General features: G+C 40.9%; 1 protein-coding gene across 13 annotated transcripts in view; it reads right to left on the bottom strand.

Annotated features, from left to right (window-relative positions):
- MAP7 (microtubule associated protein 7) overlaps positions 1 to 27,784 on the bottom strand; it is a 140,404-nt gene that overhangs the window by 1,538 nt on the left and 111,082 nt on the right. For 7 of the 13 annotated variants that reach the window (XM_072996260.2, XM_072996265.2, XM_072996283.2 and 4 more), the window contains 11 exons: positions 20,086 to 20,199; positions 16,287 to 16,435; positions 13,975 to 14,078; positions 10,734 to 11,011; positions 8,952 to 9,135; positions 6,947 to 7,139; positions 6,247 to 6,342; positions 5,467 to 5,517; positions 5,336 to 5,378; positions 4,002 to 4,137; positions 785 to 1,017 (listed from right to left, as the gene is read on the bottom strand). In XM_072996260.2, the coding sequence (XP_072852361.2) occupies positions 785 to 1,017; positions 4,002 to 4,137; positions 5,336 to 5,378; positions 5,467 to 5,517; positions 6,247 to 6,342; positions 6,947 to 7,139; positions 8,952 to 9,135; positions 10,734 to 11,011; positions 13,975 to 14,078; positions 16,287 to 16,435; positions 20,086 to 20,199 (1,581 nt within the window). The remainder of the gene's footprint in view (positions 1 to 784; positions 1,018 to 4,001; positions 4,138 to 5,335; positions 5,379 to 5,466; positions 5,518 to 6,246; positions 6,343 to 6,946; positions 7,140 to 8,951; positions 9,136 to 10,733; positions 11,012 to 13,974; positions 14,079 to 16,286; positions 16,436 to 20,085; positions 20,200 to 27,784) is intronic. The other 6 variants (XM_072996262.2, XM_072996272.2, XM_078383329.1 and 3 more) reach the window with 1 other exon arrangement.

Here is a 27,784-nt window from a genome sequence, read left to right as displayed (position 1 = left end):
TTAGCAATATTAAATGTCTCACCTGCAATATTAAATGTCTCACTAAAGAAGACGTTTTCACAGGTGCATCTTGTCATGAAGAAAAAGACAAGTTGAGCATAACAGTTCTCTTCCTGTGCATGTATGGAAGTTACAGGAGTCCTACCCCTCACATCCTGTCAACCTACTCCTCTATCAAAACAGTCTGTTGGCTCCTTTAAGAAACACGCAGCTTTGTGAGGGACAGAACTTGTTTATACTGGAATTTTTTTACTGTAGATAATTCATTTCAGCTTCTTCATGTAGTAGAGGGTTCTAGATCAAATGAAACTAGAACCTTGAAGCAAAAATGATTAAATTGAAGCTATTATACCCTGGCACATGATGAGAAAACTCAGCGAAAGACAATAATACTGGGAAAAGTTGAAGGCAGCAGCAAAAAGGAAAAAAAGAGAGATCGGTTGATTCAATAACAGAAGACACAGGCTTAGGTTTTTATGAGCTAAGCAGCGCTGTTGATGATAGGACTCTTTGGAGGGGCTCGCCATATGTTGGAGACATCTTGAAGGCACATAACAACCGCCATGCGCTACAACTCAGAGGAAATTAACCCTCAGATTCCGAGCATTCTCTGTCCTTCTGTCTAAAGACTGTGTGTGTTTTAAAGCACACTATAATTGTCAGCAAACACCTTAACGTGCACTTAATAAATAAACTGGATCCAGACATTTGCTGGATTCATTCCAGATGAACACTTCACACCAGTTAGAAACGAATGGTTTGAAGAGATTTAAAGCAGACTTACCTGCTGTTTGATGAGTTTGAACATTATCAGCCTGTGGCAATGACCCAAGTGTCCCCTTCTCTTCAAAGGCTAAAATGGGAGCTAAAGGAATGTCAGAGCTCTCTTTCTCGTCCTTGTTCATGGCATCCAATCTGGATGTCTTTGTGCCCACTGGTAAGCTGATGAGCTCTTCAAAGTTCTCATCCTGCATAGTCACTCCATTTTCATTTGAATGTTTTCCTGGGTTAAGGTTACTGAAATAAACAAATCAGTAATGCATCTATGTTCAAACATAAATATATATATATTTTATATTCCTCAGGGAAAATCTGACTACTTTCATTCTAAACCTAGTACATGCACCATTTTATTTGCAGTACAAATTCTACGGAGAACAGTTAGACATGATTCAGCCAAAGTTAAGCATATTGAAGTTTCACTGATTTCCATTAGAACAAGTCTGAGGCGTGTTTGAATCCTCCAAGTTTTATCAGACTACAACTTCTATTATTTGGCCTTTGGGGATGTTGGCTGAGGATAATAGAAGTTGGAGTATAAAAACTGAAAGCAACGTATTTCCAAACCCTGTCCAGTCCAGTGGAATTGAACAGTTAATAAACTGTGCCCCCTCCCGAGATCCTGTTGGATTCCACATTTCAAAACCTCAGAAAGCCCAGGTTGGTGGGCAGACATAACAGGATCTGCTACTCATCAACATTAAGAAGGCCACTTTGGTGTAGCCAGAGGTAGGAAAAACCTGTCCAGGGATGTTACAGAGCTTTGCCAATTGAAATAGACCAGGGGTGGGCAAAGTGTGATCCTTCATATTCTTAGATTGCAACAACTATCAGTCTTAGCTACAAGACCCAAGGGCAAGAAATGCTGGGCCAGTACTCTGCCTACCCTTGAAATAGCTAATACTGGCCTGTATGAACTAAATGCCATTCCCTTTGTTGGATCAATTCCCCCCACGGTGACTCCTTGCTGGACTCAACGATCCATAGGCCCCCTTCCAGCTGTGCAATTCTAAGATTAAGATGATTATGATGATTGCACAGTGTTTGTTAGGTATGGAGTAAATCAATTTAAATACTGTCAAATTGTTGCCAATCAAATCTTCAACAAAACTGTTGCCATTCAACAAAGTAGTCAAACATACAACCAAAAAGCTGTACAGTGATTTTGTAACTCTTCAGAATGAAAGTACAGTACTGTAATCCATTACCCAAAGAAATTAGATGTTTTCAAGCATGCTTATTTTAAGCTACTAGCAACTTTTCTTGATTTTGTTTTCAAGCACCCTCCTCTCTACTGCTTCTATATGATCAGCAGGTTTTTGAGAACACAGATTATAATTGACATCATCTCGTGCTTCAATTTGAAGAGACAGATAACAGCTACATACACTGATAAATATTGACAGCAGGTGGTACTTCCTAATTAATCAGAAACACAATCAAACCTTGGCAGGTGGCAGCTTTTCCATTATTCATTGTCTTCATTTCTTTTGAATAATACAGTGCATCATGATCGGGCAATGGGGTTTTGTTTTGTTATTGTGTGTGGGTGTGTTTGCCAATGAGATTGGCTGTCACTGTTACTTTAGTTGCCTATTCATTGAGAACAGCAGGAGAAAGTCGCAGTGCCCCCATCTCTGCTCAAGAGGAGTCTATTGTTCATGTGTGTAAGGATGGGGGAGGGAGAGAATTCAGGATGGCCATTTTCCTTTCCTTAACCCTTCAGCTTTCAAGCAAAGAAGCTCACAGCTAGCATATCCACACAGATGGTATCTGCTAGATAACCCTCCTCAGCACAGTGCACCTCTGCCAGCATGGGTGTACAGGGAAGAAATGTGTCTCTCTCTCTAGCTTCCAGTCTGTACTTAGCAAAAATTCCACCCTCTGATCACAAAACAATTTTGTTGAGAATTGATGGCAGTTTTCTGTTTCTTATAGCTTCTACTTCCCTTCCCTTCATTTTATCAGTACTGAAATTTCAGTGCTCCTTTCCTAAAGAATTGATGGCAGTTTTCTGTTTCTTATAGCTTCTACTTTCCTTCCCTTCATTTTATCAGTACTGAAATTTCAGTGTTCCTTTCCTAATTCTTTCTTTCCTAATCTAGTGCCATCCGTCTTCATTCTTTATATCTGTTGGTTATTTGAATGAGTCTCTGTGTTGGTCTCAGAGTCTTTATGACTTTAAATAAGCAGTGGTACCTTCTTTCACCCTTAGACCCACCCTACTTTTGGCCCCAGATTATGCTTGACTTTTTCCACTCTGTTATCTAGTGTGTTTTATTCTCTCTTTACAGTTTAAGTCTGAAACAACAAGCACAACAAATAAATCAGGCAGCACCACAATGCAGAAAAGCAGGGCACATATTACTGAACTATAAGCATATTAAAGCAAATGTTTACGGTGGCAATCAAAACCTGCTTAGACCTGTATCTATGCAATTTCTCAAAAATAATCCATTTAAGGAGTAAAAATGCTGTGTTTTGTTCATACTTGTGTGAAAAAAGCCAAACAAAAGCCCATCACAAGTAGAGGTGTGCACTAGTCCCAGCTGAATGTTACTATGTATTACTTTTCATTTTATTGCTTGGAACTATAGCACGTTTAAGAAAAGAAATAATTGATAATTCCATGAACTGAACATGAAGGATTTGTGTGCGTGTGTGTGTGCGTGCGTGTGTGTGTGCGTGTGTGCGCGCGCACGCACGCACGCACGCGTGCTGCTCCAGTCTGTAGGTAACTAGTGGCTCCTTGCTCAAGTCCGTGGTCAACTCTAAATCTCACAGATAACTGAAATTCTGAGGCACGCTGGGCCTAGTACAAAAAGCTGGTCTTCCTTTCTGCACATGGACACTAGTTGCAAGCAATTGCCTGTCAGTTTAACTTCAGGAGCCACTGGTTCTTCAACAGCATCAGCATAGAGACAGAAGTAAAAAAAGGCCTTTTTAAAAACTTCTCATTACATTTTAAAGAAGATGCTCTTAGTTACCCAGCAGCATCCTATGCTTTTAAGTATTGTTTGCTACACTGAGAGCTATAATTTTTAATACTGCAAATCTGACTAACCTTCAATAGTACCCAGTGCACATTCTTGAAAGTAGGGTCCCTCCCCAAAAGGGATAATTCAGTTTAACATATATCTATCTCAGTAAGAAGAAACATAAAGAAAAGTTTATGTATTGCTACATAAACTTTTGCCACCAAACAACGTCACGTCTCTCACCTGTCTAGGTTTACTGTGGGCTGATGAGAAAGGAGCACATGTGTATGGGTTACCATTTCCCCATTCCGTGGAGATTCTGGCACACACTGAACCTGAGAGCCCATCATGGGGCTTAATGGAGACATAGGGCTGCTCACTGGTAGAGAAAAAGAAAAACAAGTTATCCTTATAACTCTTTACTGAAAGATTACATTCATTAACTCTAGCAAAATGCTCTGAACTGTTGATGGTGGTGGCAGAAAAAAATAGTTCAAAATTGCTTTGTGTAAAACTGCTGCTTCCCCCCTCCCCCCCCCCCAAAAAAATACATGGAAGCAGCCTATGAATACACATGGAAGACGTATTTGTCACATTCCCAGGAACCACTCACTGGAGGAAGGTCCCCTGTTCAACCTCAGGCACCTCCAGATGGGGAGATTCTCATAACTGAGAATTTTGGGAGCACTGCTGCCTGTGAATATGGACCAGGGATGGGCAGCTTTGCTAGGTTTAGGGACCACTCTTTCCTAGACAGGAAAAGTTCACTTCTGAGGTTTGGATTTTTTGATTTGGGGGGGATTAAAAACAAAAATACTCCCTCTAATCACCCAAAAGCAAGACCCTATGCTTTATCAGTTTGGGCTTTATGCCATACCTTAGAGGAGAACCACTACTCCTGGAGGAGGCTTCTGGGTGTTGTAATTGTGGGGAGGGTGTCAATGTCTGTTTTGGGGGCTCACATGTTGCCTACCCCTGACCTAGAAAATGCCATGCTGGATGCTCCAATGACATAACTGAGAATAAGTGTCAAATCCCCAATGCATTGTATGTTCCTTACCAGAAAGGAAAGAAAACAAGTGGTTTGGGGGCTGTGGCTCTAATGAAACTCTGTGAAGGTTTTGCTTTCCTTATGGTCTTATCTCCAATTAGAACCACTGTCACATATTTACAAAACAATTGAGTACCCAGTGTCCCTCTTTTGCTCAGAAATCCTAATGTGTGCACCAAGTGTATTAGTCTCAGAGAGCAGAGGCAAATGGAAATACATGACAGTACTGAATATTTTGCTCTTGCTGATTAAAAGATGACTCCCAACTGACTAATTATCTAAAGCTTTGGTTGATTCATAGACTGCTTAAACTAATTAAAACTTGCAATCATAATTGTGGGTTTCACTGCACTTGCAATCATAATTGTGGGTTTCTGCTACATTTGCAGCAGAATATCCCATTCTTTCAAAGATTTAGACTTTGAGATTTCAATGACTCTTATTAAAAACATTTGGGTAACCAGTTTTTCAGATCTTCTCTCAGGTCATAAAACTTTCACACTTGACTGCAGAGAAAAAGTAGTACCTGTTTCCTTTGTTATCTCCCCATTTTGCTGCTCATTTGATTTCTGTAAAACAAATCAATGTGGTTAAGTTAGAAACTGAACAGGGAAAAAATCCACATACACACAATTGTGTATCCTGAGTGTTACGTACTTTCTCTGCCGCTTCTGTTCGCCTTGTTCTTTTCATAATTTCTTCTAGACGCTACAAAAGAAGAAAGAAAGGAGGTGGTAGTTGTTATGGTCCATCTTAAACACTGCCATACTGTTTATAACATAAAAAAGGACACACTGACCAATATTTTTAATATATATGGATCTATAGCATAGACTCTGGCATATAGCTTTGCTGCAACCCATGTTCCCTCTAATTTTCAGCCCCGCTGGGTGGGGGGGAGAAGAAGCCCTGTGCAGAGGGGGGTGGAGTCATGCTCGCTCGGGCAGTCTCGCACCTTAGAGGGAACCTTGGCTGCAACAATTCCATTACAATATTTTTGTCTCCCTCCAATTGTTGTGCGAATACAATGTCTTTGGACTGATGTAATGGAAGGGGCTGCTGTAGTCCCTTACAGAACAACTGAAATTGCCTGAAAGAGAAAGTGGGGGAAATGTGTGCTGGCCCTGCTCCCTCCCCCATAGCACCCCAAGGATGCAAAAGAAAATCTGTTCTACACAAGGAGCTTCTGTTCTTTATTTGGAACCTTGACTGCGCAAGGTTCTAGATTCAGAGGACAGCCCATGCAACATAGCAAGCACAGGCTGCAGCAGGGAGGGACGTGTATGTCTCCTTCCATGCCATTACAGTTATGTACAGGAAAATACCCTGAAAAAGGGAGAGAGCCTTCATTATATTAATCTTCCTTGGCCCTTAAAGTCAACGGCCCAATCCACACGACTGAAACCACAGGGCGTTCCAAATGCCATCTGCTGTTACCTTTTTCCTTTCTAAGCGCTCCTGCTCTTCTCTTTGGAAATGCCTTTCACGTTCTAACCGGATCTGTTCTTCTTTTAACCGAGCTTCCTCTTCTCTCTGGAGAATGATGAAAGGAAAAGAAAACACGGATGCACTTTTCCTGATTGATCAAATTCAACAAATGATCTGCACCTCGCACCTTTCATCTACCCTGACTGTTCACTTCAAGTACTGGAGACTCACAAAACTGTGCCAAGGGGATGGATAGGTCTTTGCCATGTGAGCGTATATTCAGGAATCTCTGGGTTTTCAGTACAGACCGTTTGCAAAATAAGGGTATTGAGATATGTAAAGTAGTATGAGCTATGTCTAAGCTAGTATCTAACAACTTTGAGGGCCCTAAGGTCCTTCTTGCATTCATTTCTGTATCCTATACAATGAATTTCCACAGATTCAATCCTATGTGCCCGTAGGAGCAACAAGAAGGACACAATCCTCCCAGAATCCTAAATGTGCTTATTGTTTTTATGCACACAGACAAACACACTAATTAGTAGGGTATAAATCCTATCCATGCAAATTATGCTGAGCTCCCACTATGCAGCTTTGCACCCTACTCTGGGGATATTGTCAGATTCAGTCTGCCTTGCTGGCCACTTTCTAGCTCCTTGTGCAAGATGATCAAGAAAGCAACGGGGAATCACTTTCTGTCTCACAAGACCTGCTTCTGAAGATGCTGAACTTCCTCTCTTTCTTTTTGCTCTTTTTCTTCTGCCAGACGGCGCAGCTGCTCTTCTTTTGCCCGCTCTTGTTCTGCTTCTCTTTGCTTCCTCTCAGCTTCCTGCTTCTGTGCTTCTTCCTCTCTGCGGGCTCTTTCTTCAGCTATCCTCTGAGCCAATTCCTCTTTCTTTTGCCTATCACCAGCAAAAAAAAGTAAGCATTAGACAAATGTATGGTGGGAGATGCATAGGAAGGGACTATGATTTTTAAAGAATACATACTTTGCTGCTGCATGCCTTTTTAAAGTTGTGAAAGAAGTAAACAGATAGTTTTTATAAACAATCCACAACATCTATTTTAAAGTGGTAAAACAGCCCCTCAGAAAAGAACAAGTGGTAGGTAATATGAGTTCTTAACAAAACAATAAAATCAAGACACATCTTTACTTTTGTTACACAATTATATTTTAGTAGTAGAAAAGTACACTAAATATATTAGTGAGGGGCTTTTTTCCCTACAAGAGAGAGAGAGGTTGACTGAACAAGATGCTGATTCCTTATCTAGAACCAGTGCACCCTTAACAGGAAATACTGTCTTGTTGACTCTGTGACCAGTTTCACTCTATTGGTTTTTAGCAAACTGGTGTGCTTTTGCTTCATATTTTGGCAACTAGGAGACTAAGCAATCAAACATGCTATGTCTCAGGCTGATTTCTCAGACACATAGCACCAAAAAGTGTGAATTGCCTGGAGGGAAGATGTAAGAAGGAGAAATAAACTTTTGCCATAAGGTGTAATTTGGCCAGGGAAACTTATTCTAAACCTGGACAGACAATAATTGGTAAGAAAATATTGGTAATTCATAGCTTAGGTGTTTTAGGTGTTGTAAAAGAAAAAAAGAGATTTTTTTTCAATCGAGTTTAATGAAAATAAGCCATCCTTCTCCACTCCCCACAAAAATTCTTTTGTGATACAGAACCATGTGTGGGAGATACATAGTGCCTTTGTAAACATTTGAATATGCTTATTACTTCAGATATACAGTGGTGCCTCGCTTAGCGATCGCTCCGTTGAGCGACGAAATTGCTTAGCGACAGAGTTTTTGCGATTGCAAAAGCGATCGCTTTGCGATGGTCCCTATGGTTTTTTTTTGTTTTTTTTTTGTTTTGTTTTTTTTTTTTGCTTTGCAATGATCGCGGGGAAGCGATCATGGCAAAGCGACCCTTTTTTAACAGCTGATCGGCGGTTTCAAAATGACCACCGGGAAAACAAAATGGCTGCCCGCTGTGTTTCCTCGCTTAAGAGGCAGCGAAAATGGCCGCCCCTATGGAGGATGTGGTGGCGCTGTGGGCTAAACTGCAGAAGACTGTGCTGCAGGGTCAGAAGACCAGCAGTCGCTTGTCCCAGCTCCCGCCAACCTAGCGGTTCGAAAGCATGCAAATGCAAGTACTAGATGAATAGGGACCACCTCGGTGGGAAGGTAACAGTGTTCCGTGTCTAAGTCGCACTGGCCATGTGACCATGGAAGATTGTCTTCGGACAAAACGCTGGCTCTATGGCTTGGAAACGGGGATGAGCACCGCCCACTAGAGTCGAACACAACTGGACAAAAATTGTCAAGGGGAACCTTTACCTTTACCTTATGGAGGATCTTCGCTTAAAGGTTAGTTTTTAGCCCATAGGAACGCATTAATGGTGTTTTAATGTGTTTCTATGGGCTTTTAATATCGCTTAGCGATGAAATCGTTTAGCAACGTTTTTTTCCGGAATGGATTAACGTGGCTAAGCGAGGCACCACTGTAGTCAGAAATTATATTACAGTCAATAGCATAGTCTAAAGTTGACTGTGGAATAAAATGCTTCTTAATTGTGCAGGTCAGAAGATGGAAAGTGTGTATTTAGTTATTTTCAGGCCTCATTCATTTTTTAGTTTTGGGTTTTATGCTTCATGCCAACCAATATTAACATTTTCCCAAAGCACATCCTCGGTAAATGTTGGTTAATCACCTTTCAGCCTCTTCCCTCTCTTTCCTTTCTTGTTCCTCCCGTTCTCGTTGTTCTCGAGCCAGTCGCCGTTTTTCACTAAGCAGCCGGGTTGCTTCCTCTGGATCCGTTGTTCCAGCAGAAGGCTTGGTGCTGGCAGGAGATGGCAAAGATACCAGAGGAGCAGGGGGAACAACTGGGGCAGCAGCTGAAGCAGTAAGAAAGGAAGAGCCAATGTTTGAGATGGGTCACAATGCGTATTATGTACTGTATACAGTATTTGTACAATACAGAAAATCATATATGTGAAGCTTCTCAGATAAGGAGGACATTTTGAAAGGTATACTGTAGCTACAGCTTGGAAAAGCACATGACTCAATGGTAGAGAGGAAAAGCCAGGAGAACTGGAAGAATTTTGCACAAGACTTGAGCTGTTGGCTATAACATTAGAGGATACTGGGCATTAGATGGACCACAGACCTGACACAGTGTAAAGCACATCCATGCATTTAAGTGAAGAGGTTGGAAAAGTTACCTTTTTTGGAGTACAACTCTCAGAATCACTCAGCTAGCTTGAGCCACTGGCTGTGCTGCTTGAGGGACTCTGAGAGTTGTTTGCAAGCTCTGTCTTGCATGTTGAAAAAGAACACCAAAATGGCTTTCTCCTAGCTCAAGAATGGCATCCATTTTGTACAGGATCCTGCCCAACAGATGCTAGCCATGTACTGCCCAAAAGATTAGCCTTATGCAAGAAGCCCTTCCTCATTAGTGTGCTCACATGATGGGTAGCAGATAGAGATGAGCATGAACCACCAGTTTGGACAAACAGTTGTTGGATGTTTCTCAATGCCGCCTCTTCCGATTGGACGCCCAGTCAGAGGCAGAGCCCCAGCTTCTTTGCTCCACCTCCTCCAGACACTGCCTCTGAGTGGAAACGCACCAGAGGAGGTAGGCTGGGAAGCACTGAACACATGTTCATCCAAAGAATGAACCAGCATGAACCGCCAAACCAGAGATATGAGCTGAAAACATCTTTCTCAGTTTCCAAATCACTACAACCAAGGGCAAATATGTATATGAAGTACTACTTTTGAACTCTTAAAAGATACACAGTCTGTTACTGCTAGGTCAATATTCTCAGTCATATGGCTTACAAACAGGAAAATGTGGTAAATTCTCCGAGTGGGCCAATGCAGTAGCTAAACCACAATTATAAGTATGAAGAGCAACTGTCATCACCACCAACTTGCTTGCCACCTTCTTCCCAATTATGGTCAGAACCAGAGCCAAACTGAGCCCATTACCACTGTGCAGAAGGAGGGGACATGGTCAACCAACTCCTCCTCCTCCATGCCAGAACTGCCTCATGGAAAAGGAACAAATGAATGTATGCTGACAAACAGAAGGAAGCACCTGCTTGCTTAAAAGCTTTATCCCTTCAGATCCAGAAGACAGATAAGCGGGTGAGCAAAATAGTGGTGGCAATACTGAGCAGAAGAAAAAAGAAGAGTCAACAGAAAAAAAAATAGTGCTAATAAGGAAAGAGCCTATTTAAGGGGGTGGGGGGTCCTGTCTTCTCTGATGGGGAGACACCAATGGCTTTTTGGTAATTGACTCCTGAAATCTGCAGTCAGCACTGCTTATAATGACACATATTATTTATACATATTGATAGTAGCATTTCAATTAAATCATTATACTTGACACAATTATCCTACGGCTTAAGTGAATGAAAGGAACACTGAAATGCTGAAGGATGAGGGATCAATACAATTAAACGAGAGGGGAACACAATGGACATCTTACTCTGTGTGGTCTCTGGCTTACAAGGAAGTCCTCCTTCATTTGCAACCCTTTCTGTATCTGAGATTTCCTTTTCTTTGTATGTCTTTTCCTCAGAGGACGTCTCAGATTCCTGTCGTACTTCTTGTTTCTCAATTTCCAGCTTGTGCTCCTTTTTGACAGGTCGAATGTTGCCAGGGGAAGGTGGCCGTGGCTGAGTGGAAGAGATTCTGGAGGAGACCTGTGACGAAGTTGTCTTTCTGGGTGTCCCAGGCAGGAAAGGTAAAGACCTGGAAGCATGCCTATTTGAACCACAAAGAAACAGTAAGGGCAATGCTAACCACTCTGTTGTCGCTGTTGCTATTTCCATTTTGATTTTGGGGTTTAATATTTTCTCTCCTCCCATAACATAAAGACCACAAAGAGAGGAGAAAAGTAAAAAAAAAAGGGGGGGGGGCAAAAAGGACATCTTAGAGACTAAATTAGTTTCCCCATCTCCTATCATGTGACCAAGAACACCTCCAAGGTAATAGTTTCCTGATAGTTTGCATGGCGTTGGTCCAGATGTCACTGAACCTTTCCAGCCAGCATCTTTCTTGTCAGAAAAAAAAAACACAATTCTGCCACCACGCCTTACAACTTGCAACTTACTAACTTTTGCTGGCTGCCATCATCACATATACAGTGGTGCCTCGTATTACGAATGCACCGTATAACGATGAATCCGCATAGCGATCCCTTTTCCGGGATCGCTAATGCGGAGGCATAGTGTCGGCCCCAATGGGCAAAACTCGCTTACCGATCTTCCATGTGGGGGGCCGTTGGAAGGAGCCGCCGCCGCCGCCGCCGCCGCCGCGAGAGTGATGCGGGGCCATGCTGGCCGGGGAGAAAAGCAGGCGGCGAGACAGGCAGGCGGAGGGAGGGAAGTGGCGCGCGCTCGTGCGTCCGCCTCCCTTCTTCGTCCTCCTCCCCTCACACTTTCCCTCTTCCTCCTCCTCTCTCTTCTGCCGCCGCTGGGGAGGAACGCAGGCAAGCAGGCAGGCAGATGGAGGAAAGGAAGTGGCGCGCGGTCGTGTGTCCGCCCCTCTTTCCCTCTTCCTCCTCCTCCTCTTGCCCTCGGGCGATCGGCTGTTGCCGGACGCCCGAAATGGCCGCACGCTCGCTGAACGGTGAGTTTTGGGCCGATTTGGAACGCATTAAACGATGTTTAATGCGTTCCAATGGCTTTTTTTGTCCCGTTCAGCGATGTTTCGCTATAGCGAAGGTTAATCCGGAACGGATTAACCTCGCTATACGAGGCACCACTGTATTTCGACTGCCTTGAGAAATATTTGTTTTCCTTTCCTTAACAACGGGTAAATCCTGGAACTAATGAATGGTGGAACAGTGCTTCACACAGAAGTGTGCGCCCACTGTGGCTACAATAGTGGAGTCAAGACGGCTAGCATAACCTGTGTCTGTTCATCTTCTATCCACAATGGAGTTCTTATCTTTAAAGACTAATTACTTTTGTATCATTAAAGACTAATTACTTTTGTTTCACCTAGAGCTCTTTTGTTACTTCTTAATCCAATCCACATGCAGAATCCCTTTACATTTTCCATTATGAAGACAGTGAAGGGGACAAGAGAAAGAGGACCCTATCCACCAAGTGGCAAGGGCCAAGCAGTGATGAGTTTGGTGGATCTCTGGGATGAGGCAGACTTTGCCTGGGGTTTCCTTGAGCTGCCTACTTTTTCTTCCAATGAGGAAAGGTCTTGCTTCAGTTGAGAATCCTACTGTAACACAAGCAACTTACTAAACACAATATCCTACAAGAATTTACTTACATACTCTTAGAATCTACTTATATTTATACAGTATCAAAGAAATATCAAAATCACATAAAGTGAAATGCGTACAGCCACAGAGAAGCCAAAAGAATTTTCTCAAGGTTAGATACATATATATTTACAATGTCTATAACTCCTATATTGATGAATGCATATCCGCAGGGAAGCCTAGGAAAATATTCATAAGGGATGCTCAATTCATTCATAGAGCTGCTTAATCCGTATAGCCCATATCTTGTTATAATTAAAGTTTCCTTGAGAGGCTTTTTTAAGAGTCTCATTGCTTTTCTTCAGAATCTAATCTTGCTTTGATAACAAGCTGTCTTTATTTTTTGGTAACGAATTGTCCATTGCTGCTGACCAAGATGCTTGCATGTATACTTGGTTTCCATTTTCTTTATCAAAGCACTAGGACTCAGTATTACCAACAAGGAATACTGTTTAGTCCAAGTACTGTAAGCTTCCTGGGGAGAAAAAACTGAGGCCTTCTGCTTCCAAAGCAACAAACAGTCTTCCCCATTTATTCATGGCAACCAGTTCTGAAACTGAGGGCACTTTCAAAACAGACCTGTACTAAAAAACTTTTAAAATTCTGTCCAGCATAGAACAAAATACCTTCCTCCCCCTCCACCAATCTAAAAGAGCACTTTAGATCCTTTGCTCTGTGCACGTTGTTCATCATCGTGTATGTAGTGGCCCTATAGTAATACAGTGGTACCTTGCTAGATGACGACCCCGCTGTACGACGAATCTGCAGGATGGTGACTTTTTGTGATCACTATAGTGATTCGCAAAACAGTCATTCCTATGGGGGAATTCCGCTGGATATTGATTAGGTCCGTGCTTCGTGGACCGTTTATTCGCAAGACGACGATCTTTACAGCTGATCGTCGGGTTCCTAAAATGGCTGCCCTATGTTTTCCGGACCCATGCTTCACGGGGCAGCCATTTTAACAGCTGATCAGCGCTCGGAAAATGGCTTCCCCTATGGGCGATCTTCGCTGGACAATGAGGTAATTTCCCCATTGGAACGCATTAATTGGGTTTCAATGCATTCCAATGGAGAATTGTTTTTCCCGGAAGGGATTATCGTCATCATGCAGGGCACCACTGTACAGTATAATGCAGTAGCAGTTCTCAGAGGAGATAAACTAGTCACCTTCATTTCCTAGTTATAAGAAAACTTTAGCATGTGGAATGAAGTGCCTGAAGTGGTTTACTTTGAAACAGATGTTAGGTGCTTTGATAACGGATGGAAGAAGTGTACATCCTTTAGGAAGGTACAAGCATCCTGGAACCTCTTATAATCTACTGTCAACAAACAGAGTAGGGTCACTCCGTTAACATATTCTCTTTCCATTTCTACATGCATTCTATTTTTCTAGAACAAATACAGCATCTCAAAACAATGCATAGACTAATAAGTTACATACCATGCAGAGGATTTACTCCTGAAGGCTGAAGGTGAATGAGCTCTTTTTTTACCGGAGGGAGGATTTGATGAGGAAAGACCCTTTTCCTTTTCTTTTCTATTAGCCTGCAATTTAGCAAATAGGACAGATCATGGAGTTATTCCACAGTGCACTTCAATAAATACTGCTGTACAGATTCCACATCAGTGAAGTAACAACAACAGTAGAAAGACAGCCTCGTTTAAGGTGATAATGGTCAAAATCCTGTTGTTGTTTTTCTATGTGCATAATGTCTCATTGTGCATGCAATTGTCTTTTCATGTGTATGGGCATATTCAATATCCCCCTGCACATGCATAAGCCCCATTGTTTTTGCAAGCTGGAAATTGCTGGAGTGATCACAAGACACTCCACTCAAAGAACAGTTATGCTCCATGACTGCTAATAGGATTCTATCCTATCTCTTGTGCTCAGAAGCAAGAATTTGCTAGTAACAATTTTCCCTTTATTTGAAAATGAGTGCAGACTCTCTCTGTTAACTTCCAGGTCATGATCCAATGTTGTCATTCATCTGCCTCTGTCTGCAGAAACAGTGTATGTGTGTCTTACCCCCTGTCCCTCTGCAGCCTCTGTCCATTCAAATTGTGCCTCAGAAGCTAGGGGACACTCCAGAGCAGATTTTTCAAGCTATATGGAGGACTTCAAAGGTTAAAGAATAGAACAAAGTCCTATCCCACTAGCAGGCACCCACTAGCGTGGTAGGTCCTGTCTTTGACAATGCCTTCTGCAGAAGACGCTGTTAAAAATCAAACATATGTACTTATCAACTGCTTCTCGCAGAAAATATCCACCTATTGTTTTTTCATTGTTATCCTCTAAGATTCCTAATACCTTAAAAGGGGAGAGGGTGCAGTGGCTTTTCTGGTTTGACAAAGTGCCTTCAGTAACCCTTGAAATGTGTTGTTTGTAAGAGTTTACAAACAACTGAAAGATTTTCAACTTATTCACCACATTACATGATGCTATATTTCAGGTGCCGTTGGGCTTCTAAACCTTAGCATGCAAAACACAAACTAGTTTTCACTTCTAGAAAAACTTAGTGTCTTTTCTAGTATTTTCTTGTTCTTTTTTTTTCCAAAGGCAGATTAATAAATTCCAAGCAAGTGCAGTCAAGCCATGTTCTCTTCCCGTGAAACACCACAGACCTTTCTGGTACAAAGTTACTGTGACTAAAACCTAGACCATTGTGACCCTTAATTGCATCATAAGGAATGAATAGTATAAGGGTACTTCCAGAAAGGGAGCTGTTCTGTTTTTTCTCCTTCATGAATATTTTGTGGAAAGAAACCAAAAAAATGGAAGAAGAGTTGAGAAACATGGAAGGATGGAAAATGGACGATGAAGCCATCCAGAATCCCTGTAAAATTATGTTTCAGCCAGAGCAATACAGTAAAAAGGTTTCATCTGGAAGCACCCCAAGACTCCATATTCCACCAACAAACACACCTTGGAAAAGTTCCCTTTTTTGGACTACAATTCGGAGATTCCTCCATAACAAAAAGAAGTCTTGTGAGACTGTTAAAATTAACAGAGTGATTTAGCATGAGCTTTCATTGATTACAATCAACTTCTTCAGATGTGTGCAATACAATATTTGTATCAATACAATATGACTTGAATATTTTTCCCATCTTGAGCTATATTACTGTTGTTTTTTATTTTATTATTTTATTTTATTTTATCTATTATTGTTAGCCACCCAGAGTAGACTTTGGTACAGATGAGCTGGGTATAAACAAAACAAAACAAAACAAAACAAACAAACAAACAAACAAATAAATAAATAAATATTCAAGTCACAGGCAGATACACACTCTATGGTTGTGGTTGAGGGTGGGATCAGAGTGAAATGGGATACAAAAAAAATGACAACTGTATGATCAAAACTGATTATAAACCTTCAAAGGGCTGATTAACATAAACATCCTGGGAAACTGCTGCATAGTTCAGTGGTTTAGGTCTCTGTCTGCAGAGCCAGAGGTTGAGAGTTCAGTTCCCCACTGGGCCTCCTTGACAGCAGCTGGACTCAATGATCCCTAGGGTCCCTTCCAGCTCTGCAGTTCTAAGATTGTAAACAACGTAATTAACTAATGATAAATATTTTAAAAACCTAACACACAAGTAACCATTCTGGTTGGGAGGTTCAGGGAGTTGTGGTCCCAAAACGTAACTTTTCCAAGACCTCATTCCACTATGCACTTTCTTATTCTGTGCAAGCCACTTTATGCAATATTGATTCACTTCAGCCTTAAGCCTATTCATAACGAGCTTACCCCTGCTGAATGAGTAGTCCTCCTACGCCTCACGTCAGGTGCTGTGCCAAAGAGTTTCGCTCTGTCTGCTGGATTTCGACAGCTGAGGGCCTTGAAGGAGAGAGGACTGATGGGGCTGCAAGATGCTGAACGGGGACAAATGGGGATAACTGGTGTACGGGGCAGGGTTTTTTTAATATATATATATATTTAACAGAATGCATAAAAGGAGAGCCAAGAGAAGGAAAGAGGAAAGGAGGAAGATGGAAAGGAGGAAATAAAGGAAAGAGAGTGTTAATATAGAGGAAAATGAAAGACGATTAAGTCAGAACCATCATGTGATTATCCATAAGTAACCTCAGAGGTATTCCAAATGGAAATATTTCACAAATATATCACTATGCTACTAAAGCAGGCTGTGTTTCTTGCCCAACCCCACCTCACCCTGACATTATCAGTGTATGCACTTGTAATTTCCATTTGTTTCCAAATCAGAGCTTCTTTAAAACTACCATTCTGGGTTAACAAGTAATAGCAGCCCAGCAATAGCTGAAAGTGAAACAGAACCCCTTCACTGAGCTGCCTCAAAAGTGACAAGGCAATGGAGAAAGTCCAAGGCTTTGGTTGGTTATCTTGAGGTGCAGGCACATTAAATCCTGGCCCAACAAGCTGACCTAACAATTCCTTTGTGGAAAAGATGCACTTAAATTGTCATATAGTGAACATTATTTTTTTTCATTCATTCATTAGCATTCATTTATTCATTCAGTCATCATGTACCCATACTCTGTGGGTAGTTCACAACAGGTTAAACAAAGTCTGAAGGGGGGTTGGGGATAGAACCGAATAAATTTTTTACATCAAAATTCATCCATAAACATGCATTTGTAAACAATACTTTAAAAAGAGTCCCTCTCAAGAACCTGCTTTCCAAGAATAATCACTGCAATGGTTCTGCTCAATAATTATTTAATTGGGAGGGGGGGGAATTTCTAGATTAACTTACTACTACATATACGAACAAGATTAGTTTTAAAACCAGTAAGCAAAATCAGAATGAATAGCATACCAGGACTAGCTCTGGAAGAAAAGCACCCTATTCCCAAACAGAGAAGTCACAGATAAAGAGAACAAACAGATGCCAGAAACATAAAGTTCAGGAGCTCAGCAGTATAATCATATTACTGTATAATGATCAACATGTGATCTAATGAAGCATGTCTGAAGCAGCCAGTTCTATAAAACTAGATTCCACTTTTTAGTTGCTAAAAACCCACCAATCAGCTATCTGGTATGGAACTAAGGTAGAGAAACTTAGTTGCACCCAATATTGACTTTGCATTAATTGGAAGCAATTTTGATTGTGCCAAGCGGGATATCCCTTCATTAGTTCTATTCCGTTTCCATCCAATTTTCACCATTCTTCCCTACCCACTGACACCCCAATTCCCTTTGAGAATCTGCCTCCGAGGTCTGTGAAGCACTCTGAAAAAGTGCAGAATACAGTACAGAGGGTGGGAGTAAGTAAGAGGAAATGGGTGAAAACTGGATGCTGTCCTTGCAGAAGTGGAAGCAGGTTCTCCCAATGCAAAGCTACCACTGGTACGGCCCACTGAAGGAAACTGGAACAAGGCCAAGATCTAGGCCTCCATTTTTCACCAAAACAAGTGAAAACCAGGGTTATAGGTTTTTTTACAAAGTGGCTTAATATGGGCAAACCGAACTACTTGATAGAGTAGAGCAACCATATACGCACACAGCACATTATACAAAGGACTTGATCCAGTTGTTATTCCCAGCTAGATCACAGCTGTTGAATTAACAGGACTTCGATAAGTCAGCAGCCATGAGAGTCTTGTCAATTCAATGGGCCCACTCTGCTTGGGAATGTAAGATAAGATTTAGTCCACTGAATGAATGTAATTCATTAAGCCAACACTAACATTCAATACTCCTATGAAATCCACCAATGCTCTAGTACATGAACTGTCCCTCCTAGTTTGCAGTTCATGACTCAGCATCAGTCAATTTAAGCACACTTAAATTTGGGGTTATATGTGTATATTGACTGACACTGAGCATTGACTACATCACGTCATAAAATTGTCATGATGTATGCGGAATCTCAGTTTTTCAGATATGATAAGCTACATTAACTTTTGCTCTCTTTTTCTATTAGAATATTTAAAACCCAGTTTGATCAGCTTTTCTTTCAAGAACAGTTAATACCTTTATATGTGAAAACTTTACACTTGGCTCTGCAGTATATTTTTTCTTATGAAAAAGTGTTTGGCTGACTCTGTTGTCTACCTTATACACACAGCCCTACACATCTCTCCAATGAGCTCCATCAAAGAAAGTGGATATAGGAAGACATCCTTAAAAGTATCCATTACTCAAATACCTTTCCCTTCCTTGGCACAGATAGCCCTTCTCAACAAGTCTAATTCCAGTTTTTGTTCTGTGCTGCCTGCTAGAGTTTTTTTAATTCAAAATGAAGTTGTAAGCACCTGAGGACACATACACATTCAAAAGTGGCTGTAATATATTATTCATATTCCCTAGAGGTGACCTGTGTTAACTCTATTAAATAAGATGTGAAATTAATAATCTCCAACTGATAATTGTGAGAAAACGACATGTCATCGTTAACTTGAGACACTGAATCTTGCATCAAACACAAGCACCTGATTTTTTCCTCAACTCTCTAAGGGGGATGGGTGGACAAAGAAGAGGCAGCAGACCTTACATAGCCACCTCCGTGCTGTTTCTTGCAACTTCCCGTAATGCTTCCCAAAATTTACTCAGAATTATTAGCTAAGTCTGAGTGAGTTTCTAGGCAACCCTCCCTTAATATTAATATTAATAAATGTTACTTTAATAAAATATGAAGTTTTATACAGACACGTAACATACACACATTTTGCTGGGTTTTATAAAATATTGAATATACTGGGGAAAAAACACAAAGTTTTGCCTAATCCCCTTAGATCATACTATTTTAGTTGACAAGCAGTTACAGTATAGTTAAGAAGCTACAGCTGTAGATGCCACTGGGAATATGGTTTATGGGTTTCTTCAGCCCACAGTTTATTAGCAAGGTCCTCTAAAACAGTGGTTCTTAGCCTTGGGTTACTCGGGTGTTTTTGGACTGCAACTCCCAGAAGCCTTCACCACTAGCTGTGCTGGCTGAGGTTTCTGGGAGTTGCAGTTCAAAAACACCTGAGTAACCCAAGGTTAAGAACCACTGCTCTAAAGGAAAGTGGATCATTCTGACAACTGGACCATTTCCTATTTCCTATTAGAGTGAGACAGAAAAAAAGCAAAGAATTTCAGAAATATGTAGAAGTAGTACAAGGCAAAGAAGCAGCAAAAGCTCACATACTTCTTATTTGAATTGAGATCTGTCAATTTTTACCCAACTCAATCTGACACATATTTTAATCAAACTTAATTTTAAAGCAGCATGCAGACACAGAGCTGTAACTCCCTACTTTGGAATCCAGGGCATGTGGCACAGTGTCCCACCCAACTCTGGGATGATGCCCCCCTCCCCTGGAAAGGGAGGAGGAAAACACAGTGTTCCCTCAAAAGAAAATGAAAGTGTATATCTAACAAAAAATAGGGAATGCAATTAAGTCAGGAGACATTGCTGTTTATCTTCCTAATACTCACCACTGAAATCACCTCTACCTTCTGGCACCTTCTGCATTTTGGTGCCCTGGGTCAAAGCCCCAGCTGTTCCACCCTAGTTACAGCTCCATGCAGCCATTGTAAAAAAAAGGCAAAACCAAGTAGATGCTGAAAGCTTTCCTTTTACCTGCATCTCCGGACAAGGTTGCTGCACTTTTACTCCTGGCCAAGAAGGAATGTGTTGGTGTCAGAAGTCTGCTAACAACGTTGCTCTCCCAGGGACTTAGCTGCAGGCGTCGAGCTGAGTGTCACCACATAAGTGAGATATTAGATCTCCTGCTTTCCACAGATGAGCAGGTACCATACAAAGCAATTAATAAAACTCTTTTCCATTGCACATAGAGATTTTTTTTAAAATTAAAAACAATTAAGAGCTAGAGATGCCTCACCTTATTTACCTTTTACTGTGTATTTCCATGTCAGCTTTTATTACCAACATACCTTTTGAATACAAAAAAGTACATCCTATATTTCAGCACTTTGAAAAACTAAAAAGGTTTTATTAGTTCTAGAAACAATACATGTAAGTGCTGAGTGAACAGTGTTACCTATTGTAAAAGTTAAAAACATCAACGCCATCATAGGTAATTTCTTCTATTATTTACCAGCTTTTCTTCTACTATGGGGTATTTTAAAAAAGCAAGGTGTATTTATGCTTTTTTTATGTTGCTTCTAAAACATACAAAGAAAAATATGGGAGAGACATGAAATCTTCAGGCATCTGCAGCCTTCACATTTTCCCCACAGAGAAGATGCACATATTTCTTTTTCGCTTGTGACAATGTTACAAAAAAAGAGCAGAACATCCTGGTCCCTCATAAACCTGATTTTCACACCTCTTACCTGATAAAGGACTTCCAGATGCAGTGGCATTATTCTGAAGTCTACACAACCAGCTTTCAGATGGGAATGTTATCATTTTTAACACACATGATAAAATAGTTCTTGCAGTGGGAAATAAATTCATGAAAACAACAGTCCATCTGAAAGTGGTGTGTGTTCACAAAAAGACATGTGAAATGTGTACCTATAGATATGCAAGGAGACAGATACAGCAGGACTTCATCTTCCTTTTTTCGGATTCAAAAGAAATTAGCAAAGGAGGAAAGGTAGCCCCATCATGTCTTGATATAATTCCAGAAATCAGGAAGCACCCTTAGTGAACTGAATCTACAGTCCCCTGAAATCAATTGCAATTACTTATGTTCCACTGATTTCAATGGGAAATACTGTAAGTGCAACTTCATCTAGATTCCAATTCTGTGTATCTGATAGAAGTTCCAACTTCAAACTCATAGCAGAAATAATTTTTAAAGTGCAGCATTAATGTCTCAAATCCCGCTTCTTTGTATTCAGAATTAAGCATTTACATTGTGTCTTCAAAATTATTTCCTTAGTAAGTCTGAGATATGAAAGATGTTGGTGCTTCCGTCACAAGGGGAGGTTTGGATACAGACGTGCTGCTAATCATGTGCCCCAACTCTTATGATTTTTCAGACTGTCCCACAGAGAAAGACAAGGGCAATTTCTGATAGAAAACTCATGTTATGCAAGTGTAGTCCCTGGGCACATATTCACAAATACTTGAGCCTCAGTTTTACCTACCTAGCTGGCTAGACAGCTCATGAATTAGGAGCCTGGCTGCAGAGCTAGAGGCCAGGAGTTCAATGCCCCCAATGTGCCTCCCAGGAGAAGAGCCAGCCTGTGTGGCCTTGGGCAAGCTGCAGAGTCCTAGAGTGCTCCCAAAAGAAGGGAACTGTAAACTACTGCTGAGTACTCTCTACCTAGAAAATCTTGATAAGGGTCACTATAAGTCAGAACTGACTTGATGGCACACAGTTATTATTATTTTACCGGCCTTAAAAAAAAGTTTCACATAAGAAATCTTGATTCTACATCCACAGTAGAATGCCTGCACAACTGTTGTTATGTAATGAACTGTTGCAAAAAAAGCTTTTCAATTAATGGAATCATGTTGAACCAGATTACAGAAAGTACAAAATACACTTACAGAGACCCCATTAAAACATACCCATGATCATTAAAATTGCATCTCAGCAAATGTGGGGTCAGGAACATGCTGTAGAAAATTTCTGAGAACACCATTTGCATTGTTTCCCCTCACTGAGCCACTTCAGTCAAGGCCTTGCTTTATATGGCCTCCCATGCAACACCCCAGGTTCATTTTTTTACCACTTCATCGTCACATTTCTTTCAAGAATCTCTTCAGTAGCCAAGCAAAAATTCATGGGAGAGGAAAATAACTAAAGAGAATGTGTGTGTGTGTTGGGCCTGGGTGGGGTGAGACACGCACCAAATAGCTGAATGTTTTTAAATCTTTCTGCTATCTCCATTAACAACTTGAAGCTTTAAGGCAGAACTCAACAATGAAATTTATGTTTTCAGGGTGGTGATGGTGGAGGGCACTGGCAGGAGAGAAGCAGTGGGCAGAGAGAGGCCTAACTCTCCCGCCACTTGTCAGTATTTTCCAACAACTGTCACTAACAGTGACTATAGTCATTTTTAGCACACACTTCCTCTCTGAAATTGAAAGCAAGTCCAACTGGGGAAAAAACAAATTAATGGGGTGGGGTGGATTTGCAAGGGATAATCTGTAGGCATAAGGCAAGCTAAATATTTCTCCTTCCATCCACAAATTCTCTCCTACAAATGTGCTCTGTCTCCAGATTTCTGTTAGCTTGATAAATCTGAGCAATGTGCTTCCTATTTTATGAATATTCTGTCCTTGAAAATTTGTCATTATCTATAAAATATTAATGGCAAAAATTTTTATAATGATTTTGAAAAAAACTATTATTGATATTGTTACATAGACAGGCGTATATTAGAAAGCAAATAAACAAATAAACAAAAAGAGTACTTCTACAAATATTTGTTTATATTATGCAACAGAATTTTGGCTACTGAATGATTTTGTCAAATTAATTATTCTTGATTGCCACAATATTTCTTCAACTGGGACAGTGAAGTGTCTTGATCAACTATGCACATGATATTTTCACATTTTTACTATAAAATGTATTTCAAAAGAAAGAGCAAATTAAGGAGGAGTGAAGGTGTGGGCATATTCAATCCACACTTTCCAAGTGTTGAGCTCAGAACTCAAAGCCAAATAGGATGCTATATACAGGTATTCATTAGAAAAGTAATTACAGTACTTAAGTGTTGGGCACATATGCTTCTCCCAGTAGAAGCTTTTCACATCTGTTGTAGATTGCAAATAAACTTGGTTTACTGTAGTTTTTTATTGATATTCCGGACATAAATGTGAACTTTATTTGCATGGTTTAACGCATGGTTTGTAAGCTGCGCTGGGTCCTTTTGCTGGAAGGAAGGCAGGATATAGAATAAACAAGTAGGTAGGGCAGCTCAGTTATGAAAGTCTGCTCTAACATCTGTTATAATGGTTTCAGAGTTGCATCTCTGAAACCATTATAAATTGTGGCTTCAGCAGACAGCCTAGCCTATCTTTAATGCAGTTTGTCCCACCACCAGCTCTTGATGTTCTCGCTAATTGTGTTTGCTTTCTACCTGAGGGGAGTAAACAGTGGGAGAGTGAAGTTTAGTCTCAAGCCACAAAGGCCCCTGGCCTCAACCTTCACTCTCTTATCCCTTGTCTCCTTTCAGGGAAAGTGGCTTTAGGGATGGGAAATTTAGGAGCCTCTGTAGGCTGGATTGTGAATTCCAGGAGGCTAGATTGCACCTGCAGGTTCAGGACTCCCCTCTCTTGCCCTAAAGCAGAGATGAGTGAAGTGGAGCACTGGGGCTATACGCAAGCCAAAAGCTGTTTTTGTACTCCTAGCTCCTTCCCACTTTCTTCTGGCAAAATGAAGATTAATTGCTGCTCTTAGAAGCTTCCAGGAGTGGCTAGTGTTTTACAATAAGTCACAAGGTCAACTCTCCCCTTTGCATTGTTTGCAGCCAAAAAAAAAAGAAGTATTTTCTAAGCCAGAATTGAACTTTTCAGCCACTCCCAATTTTCTCCTTCATCATCATCATCATCATCATCATCATCATCATCATCATCATCATCATCATCATCATCATCATCATCATCATCATCATCATCATCATGATGTTTGGGGGCCTATGCAACTTTAGATGGTCTCAAGAGTATAACACTGGCAGCCCCAAACCCACCAAAGTTTCTCCACCCTTGGAAAGTACAGTACTGTATATGACACCCTACCTCCTATCTATATAGCTGTTTGTGCAACAGGCCTCCTCATGGAAGCAATGCGATACGAGATAAGAGATGATATTTCATCTTCTTTTCTCCAGATGAGAAGCATTGCCTTGCGCTGCTCCTTCCTTCCAAATGATAATCAGTAGCATAGGCATGTTAGATTGAAAAGTAATTTATAAACTGAGCCAGAGTTTATCCACCTCTGAAATAGTCTGGGCAGAAATGATTGCTAAATATTTTATATGAAAAGATGCTGAATATCTGCGGTGCCAAAGCACATTTGAATGGTTCCTGCAAGACTAGGAGGAAAGGTAGTAATCTACTCCAAAGTGTATGTTGATGGATACAATTAACAAGAAGCACAATTGGTACATGACATAATAATAACAAAAGCCACCTCATATCTGTTTCTATCTGCTTAATATCAGTAAGCAGAGACACCTTTATGTTTTCCACAGACAATAATGTGAAACAGTTTGGAAGATGAACAATTCTAAATAAAAACCACTGAAACAAAAAGGCAAGGAGTTATAACTAGAGATGGGGGTATTTGTATAAAGGGACGTGGTGGCGCTGCGGGCTAAACCGCAGAAGCCTGTGCTGCAGGGTCAAAAGACGAAGCAGTCGTAAGACGGAATCCACGCGATGGAGTGAGCTCCCGTTGCTTGTCCCAGCTCCCGCCAACCTAGCGGTTCGAAAGCATGCAAATGCAAGTAGATAAATAGGGACCACCTCAGTGGGAAAGTAACAGCGTTCCGTGTCTAAGTTGCATTGGCCATGTGACCACGGAAGATTGTCTTCAGACAAACGCTGACTCTATGGCTTGGAAACGGGGATGAGCACCGCCCCCTAGAAGTCGAACACAACTGGACACAAATTGTCAAGGGGAACCTTTACCTTTACCTTTACCTCCACACAGGTGGACACAACACGAGTTCAAGCCCCCTGGGGCCAGACTGTCCACTCACCTTCTGCAGTTGCCTGGCCTCCGTGCTCCCTTCCTATCGCTCCGGAGCTCGCGGTCTGCGAGCCACTCTTTGACCTGCCAGTGAGGCTTGTCCTCCTGCCAGGAGTGGTTCGCAAATGTCAAGCTCTTGAGTGATAGGAAAGGAGCATAGAGCCCGCAGCAACAGTGGAAGGTGAGCAGACAGTCCGGCCCCAAGGGGCTGGACTCTCATTATGTCCACCTGCAGTGTGAGGTATTCATATTCATATACGAATACCCCCATCTCTAGTTATAACGTGTTGTATTGCCTTCCACTACACACGGTTGTGCAGAAAGTTTTAGGGCAAATGGTTTTAAATTTAGACCGCTGAGGACAGGATAAGGAATGAAAAGACATAATCACTATTTTCGACACACATTCTTCAAGAAAATGAGGACTTAAGATCTCATTTAGTCTTCTTTGCCCTTACAAAAAAGTATGCTGAGGAAATTAAAATTAAAAGGAATTCTCTTGGGTTGTTTCTCCAAAAATCTATGATGGAGGGGGTGGGTGGGGGAGGAGATTAAAAAAGCCTCTTCTGAACCTAACAACCCAATATAAAGTATATTGATGGCAAAAATCTAAAACCCAGCAAATGTGATGAATTAGAATAATATTTATTAGTACCAGAATATGTATATATTCTGTATATGTATATTAGCATCAGAATATGTATACCCTCCCTACTGAAATCCGGCTGGCACCCTTGCTGGGTGTTTTCAAAAGCCAATTAAAAACGTGGTTATTTAAACAAGCCTTCCCCCCAGTCAATTAAGTGATTTTTTTTCCTTTTTCTTCTTTCTGAGTTTTGCCATCTTGGAAACATGCTGGTTAGAATTAACTTATTTCTTATTTCTTTTCTTTTGATTTATGCCGTCTTGGAACTGTTTATTTTAAATTAATTGCTAAAACTGTAAACCTACGATTTATATTTTATATTGCTTTATTTATGTAAAACTGTGTATATTTTAAATTGTTTTTATCATATATGTTGTGAGCCGCCCAGAGTAGACTATGTCTAGATGGGCGACATATAAATGCAATAAGTAAATTAAATAAATAAATGAACTGTAATAATGGCATTATATATGTTTATTTTAATGTGTTTTAAACTATGTAAGCCACCCCGAGTAGACATAGTCTAGAGGGACGGGGTGAAAATCGAATGAATGAATGAATGAATGAATGAATGAATAATATTCTGGAATAATAGGGATGCAGTCTGCACTGGATGGGGTAACATTCCCTCTAAAAACACAGGTGCACAGCTTGGGGGTGCTCCTGGATTTTTCTGAGCCTGGAAGCCCAGCTTTCAGTGATGGTCAGGATTGCCTTTCCACAGTTAAAACCAGTGTACTAGCTGTGCCCATTCCTGGAAAGTTTTGATCTGGCCATGACGACACATGCCTTAGTTACATCCCAGCTGGATTACTGTAACACACTCTCTACATGGAGCTGCTTTTGGAAAGTGTTTGGAAACTCCTACAGCGGGTCCAAACTCCTGCAGCCAGATTGTTAACTGGTGCTGGTTGCAGGGATCAAATAAACCCCCTGTCACATCAGCTCTACTGGCTTTTGATCCCTTGTCAGGCACAATTCAAAGTGCTGGTTTTAACAACTATAAACCCCTGAATGGTTTGGGTCCAAGCTATCTCAAGGACTTAACTTCTTGAGCCTGCTCAGGTGTTAAGATCACCAAGGGAGGTTTCTTTCTTTCTTTCTTTCTTTCTTTCTTTCTTTCTTTCTTTCTTTCTTTCTTTCTTTCTTTCTTTCTTTCTTTCTTTCTTTCTTTCTTTCTTTTTCTTTTCTTTCTTTCTTTCTTTCTTTCTTTCTTTCTTTCTTTATTTATTTCGTGCATTTGGTGGGGACAGAGGAGAGGGCCTTCTCTGTTGCTGCTCCCAGATCTTAGAAGCTCCTTCCATGGGATGCCAAGCTGGCCCCTTCTTCCTCAAGTATGCAAAGACCCTTCTCTTCGGGCAGGCCTGGCCTTAGTAATTGGCTACCCGAGATGAACTTATTAAATGGACTGTTGTACTTTGTTACTTTTAGATGTGTCTTTAGTATTGTTTTTATTTACCATTTTAAATATAATATTTGCATGCTTACTGCTTTTAATATTCAGCTACTGTTTTTTTTAATTATGTAAGCAATCTTGGGTCCTTTTTAAGGAGAAAAGTGGGGTACAATATTTTAAACAAATAAATAAATTGAATGATATGCTCATGCTGGATGACACGTGGAATAAAACTTTTTCTCATTTAACTTTATTATACCGAATATGTATTATTTCCTGTTAGAATCTGAAAGCACAAATTGCCGATGTAGTTTGTACTGTTTCTGAATTAGCAATGTGTATTCAAATGTCGTAAACAGCACCAGAACACTCAAAAGCACCCTTTGGTGAAGCACTTCTTAGTACGCTTTCAAATGGAAGGTGATACAGAAGACAATTTAACACACTAAAAGTTACAGAGATGTACATATACGTCACTAAAATCATCCTGCTAGATGGGGAGCACAAAACTTGCCATTTTTACACAGCCGCTGTTTGGTGTTAATCATGGGAAGCAGCTCCCTTGAACGGGCCTTATGTGAGAGAACATCTGCTTCCTTCGTGCCACGGGCTTCGTGAG

This window comes from Pogona vitticeps, chromosome 1 (genome assembly GCF_051106095.1).
Source record: "Pogona vitticeps strain Pit_001003342236 chromosome 1, PviZW2.1, whole genome shotgun sequence".
NCBI classification, from domain to species: Eukaryota; Metazoa; Chordata; class Lepidosauria; order Squamata; family Agamidae; genus Pogona; species Pogona vitticeps.
Note: the sequence above shows the minus strand (reverse complement) of the source record. Positions and strands in the feature narration are given on the sequence as shown.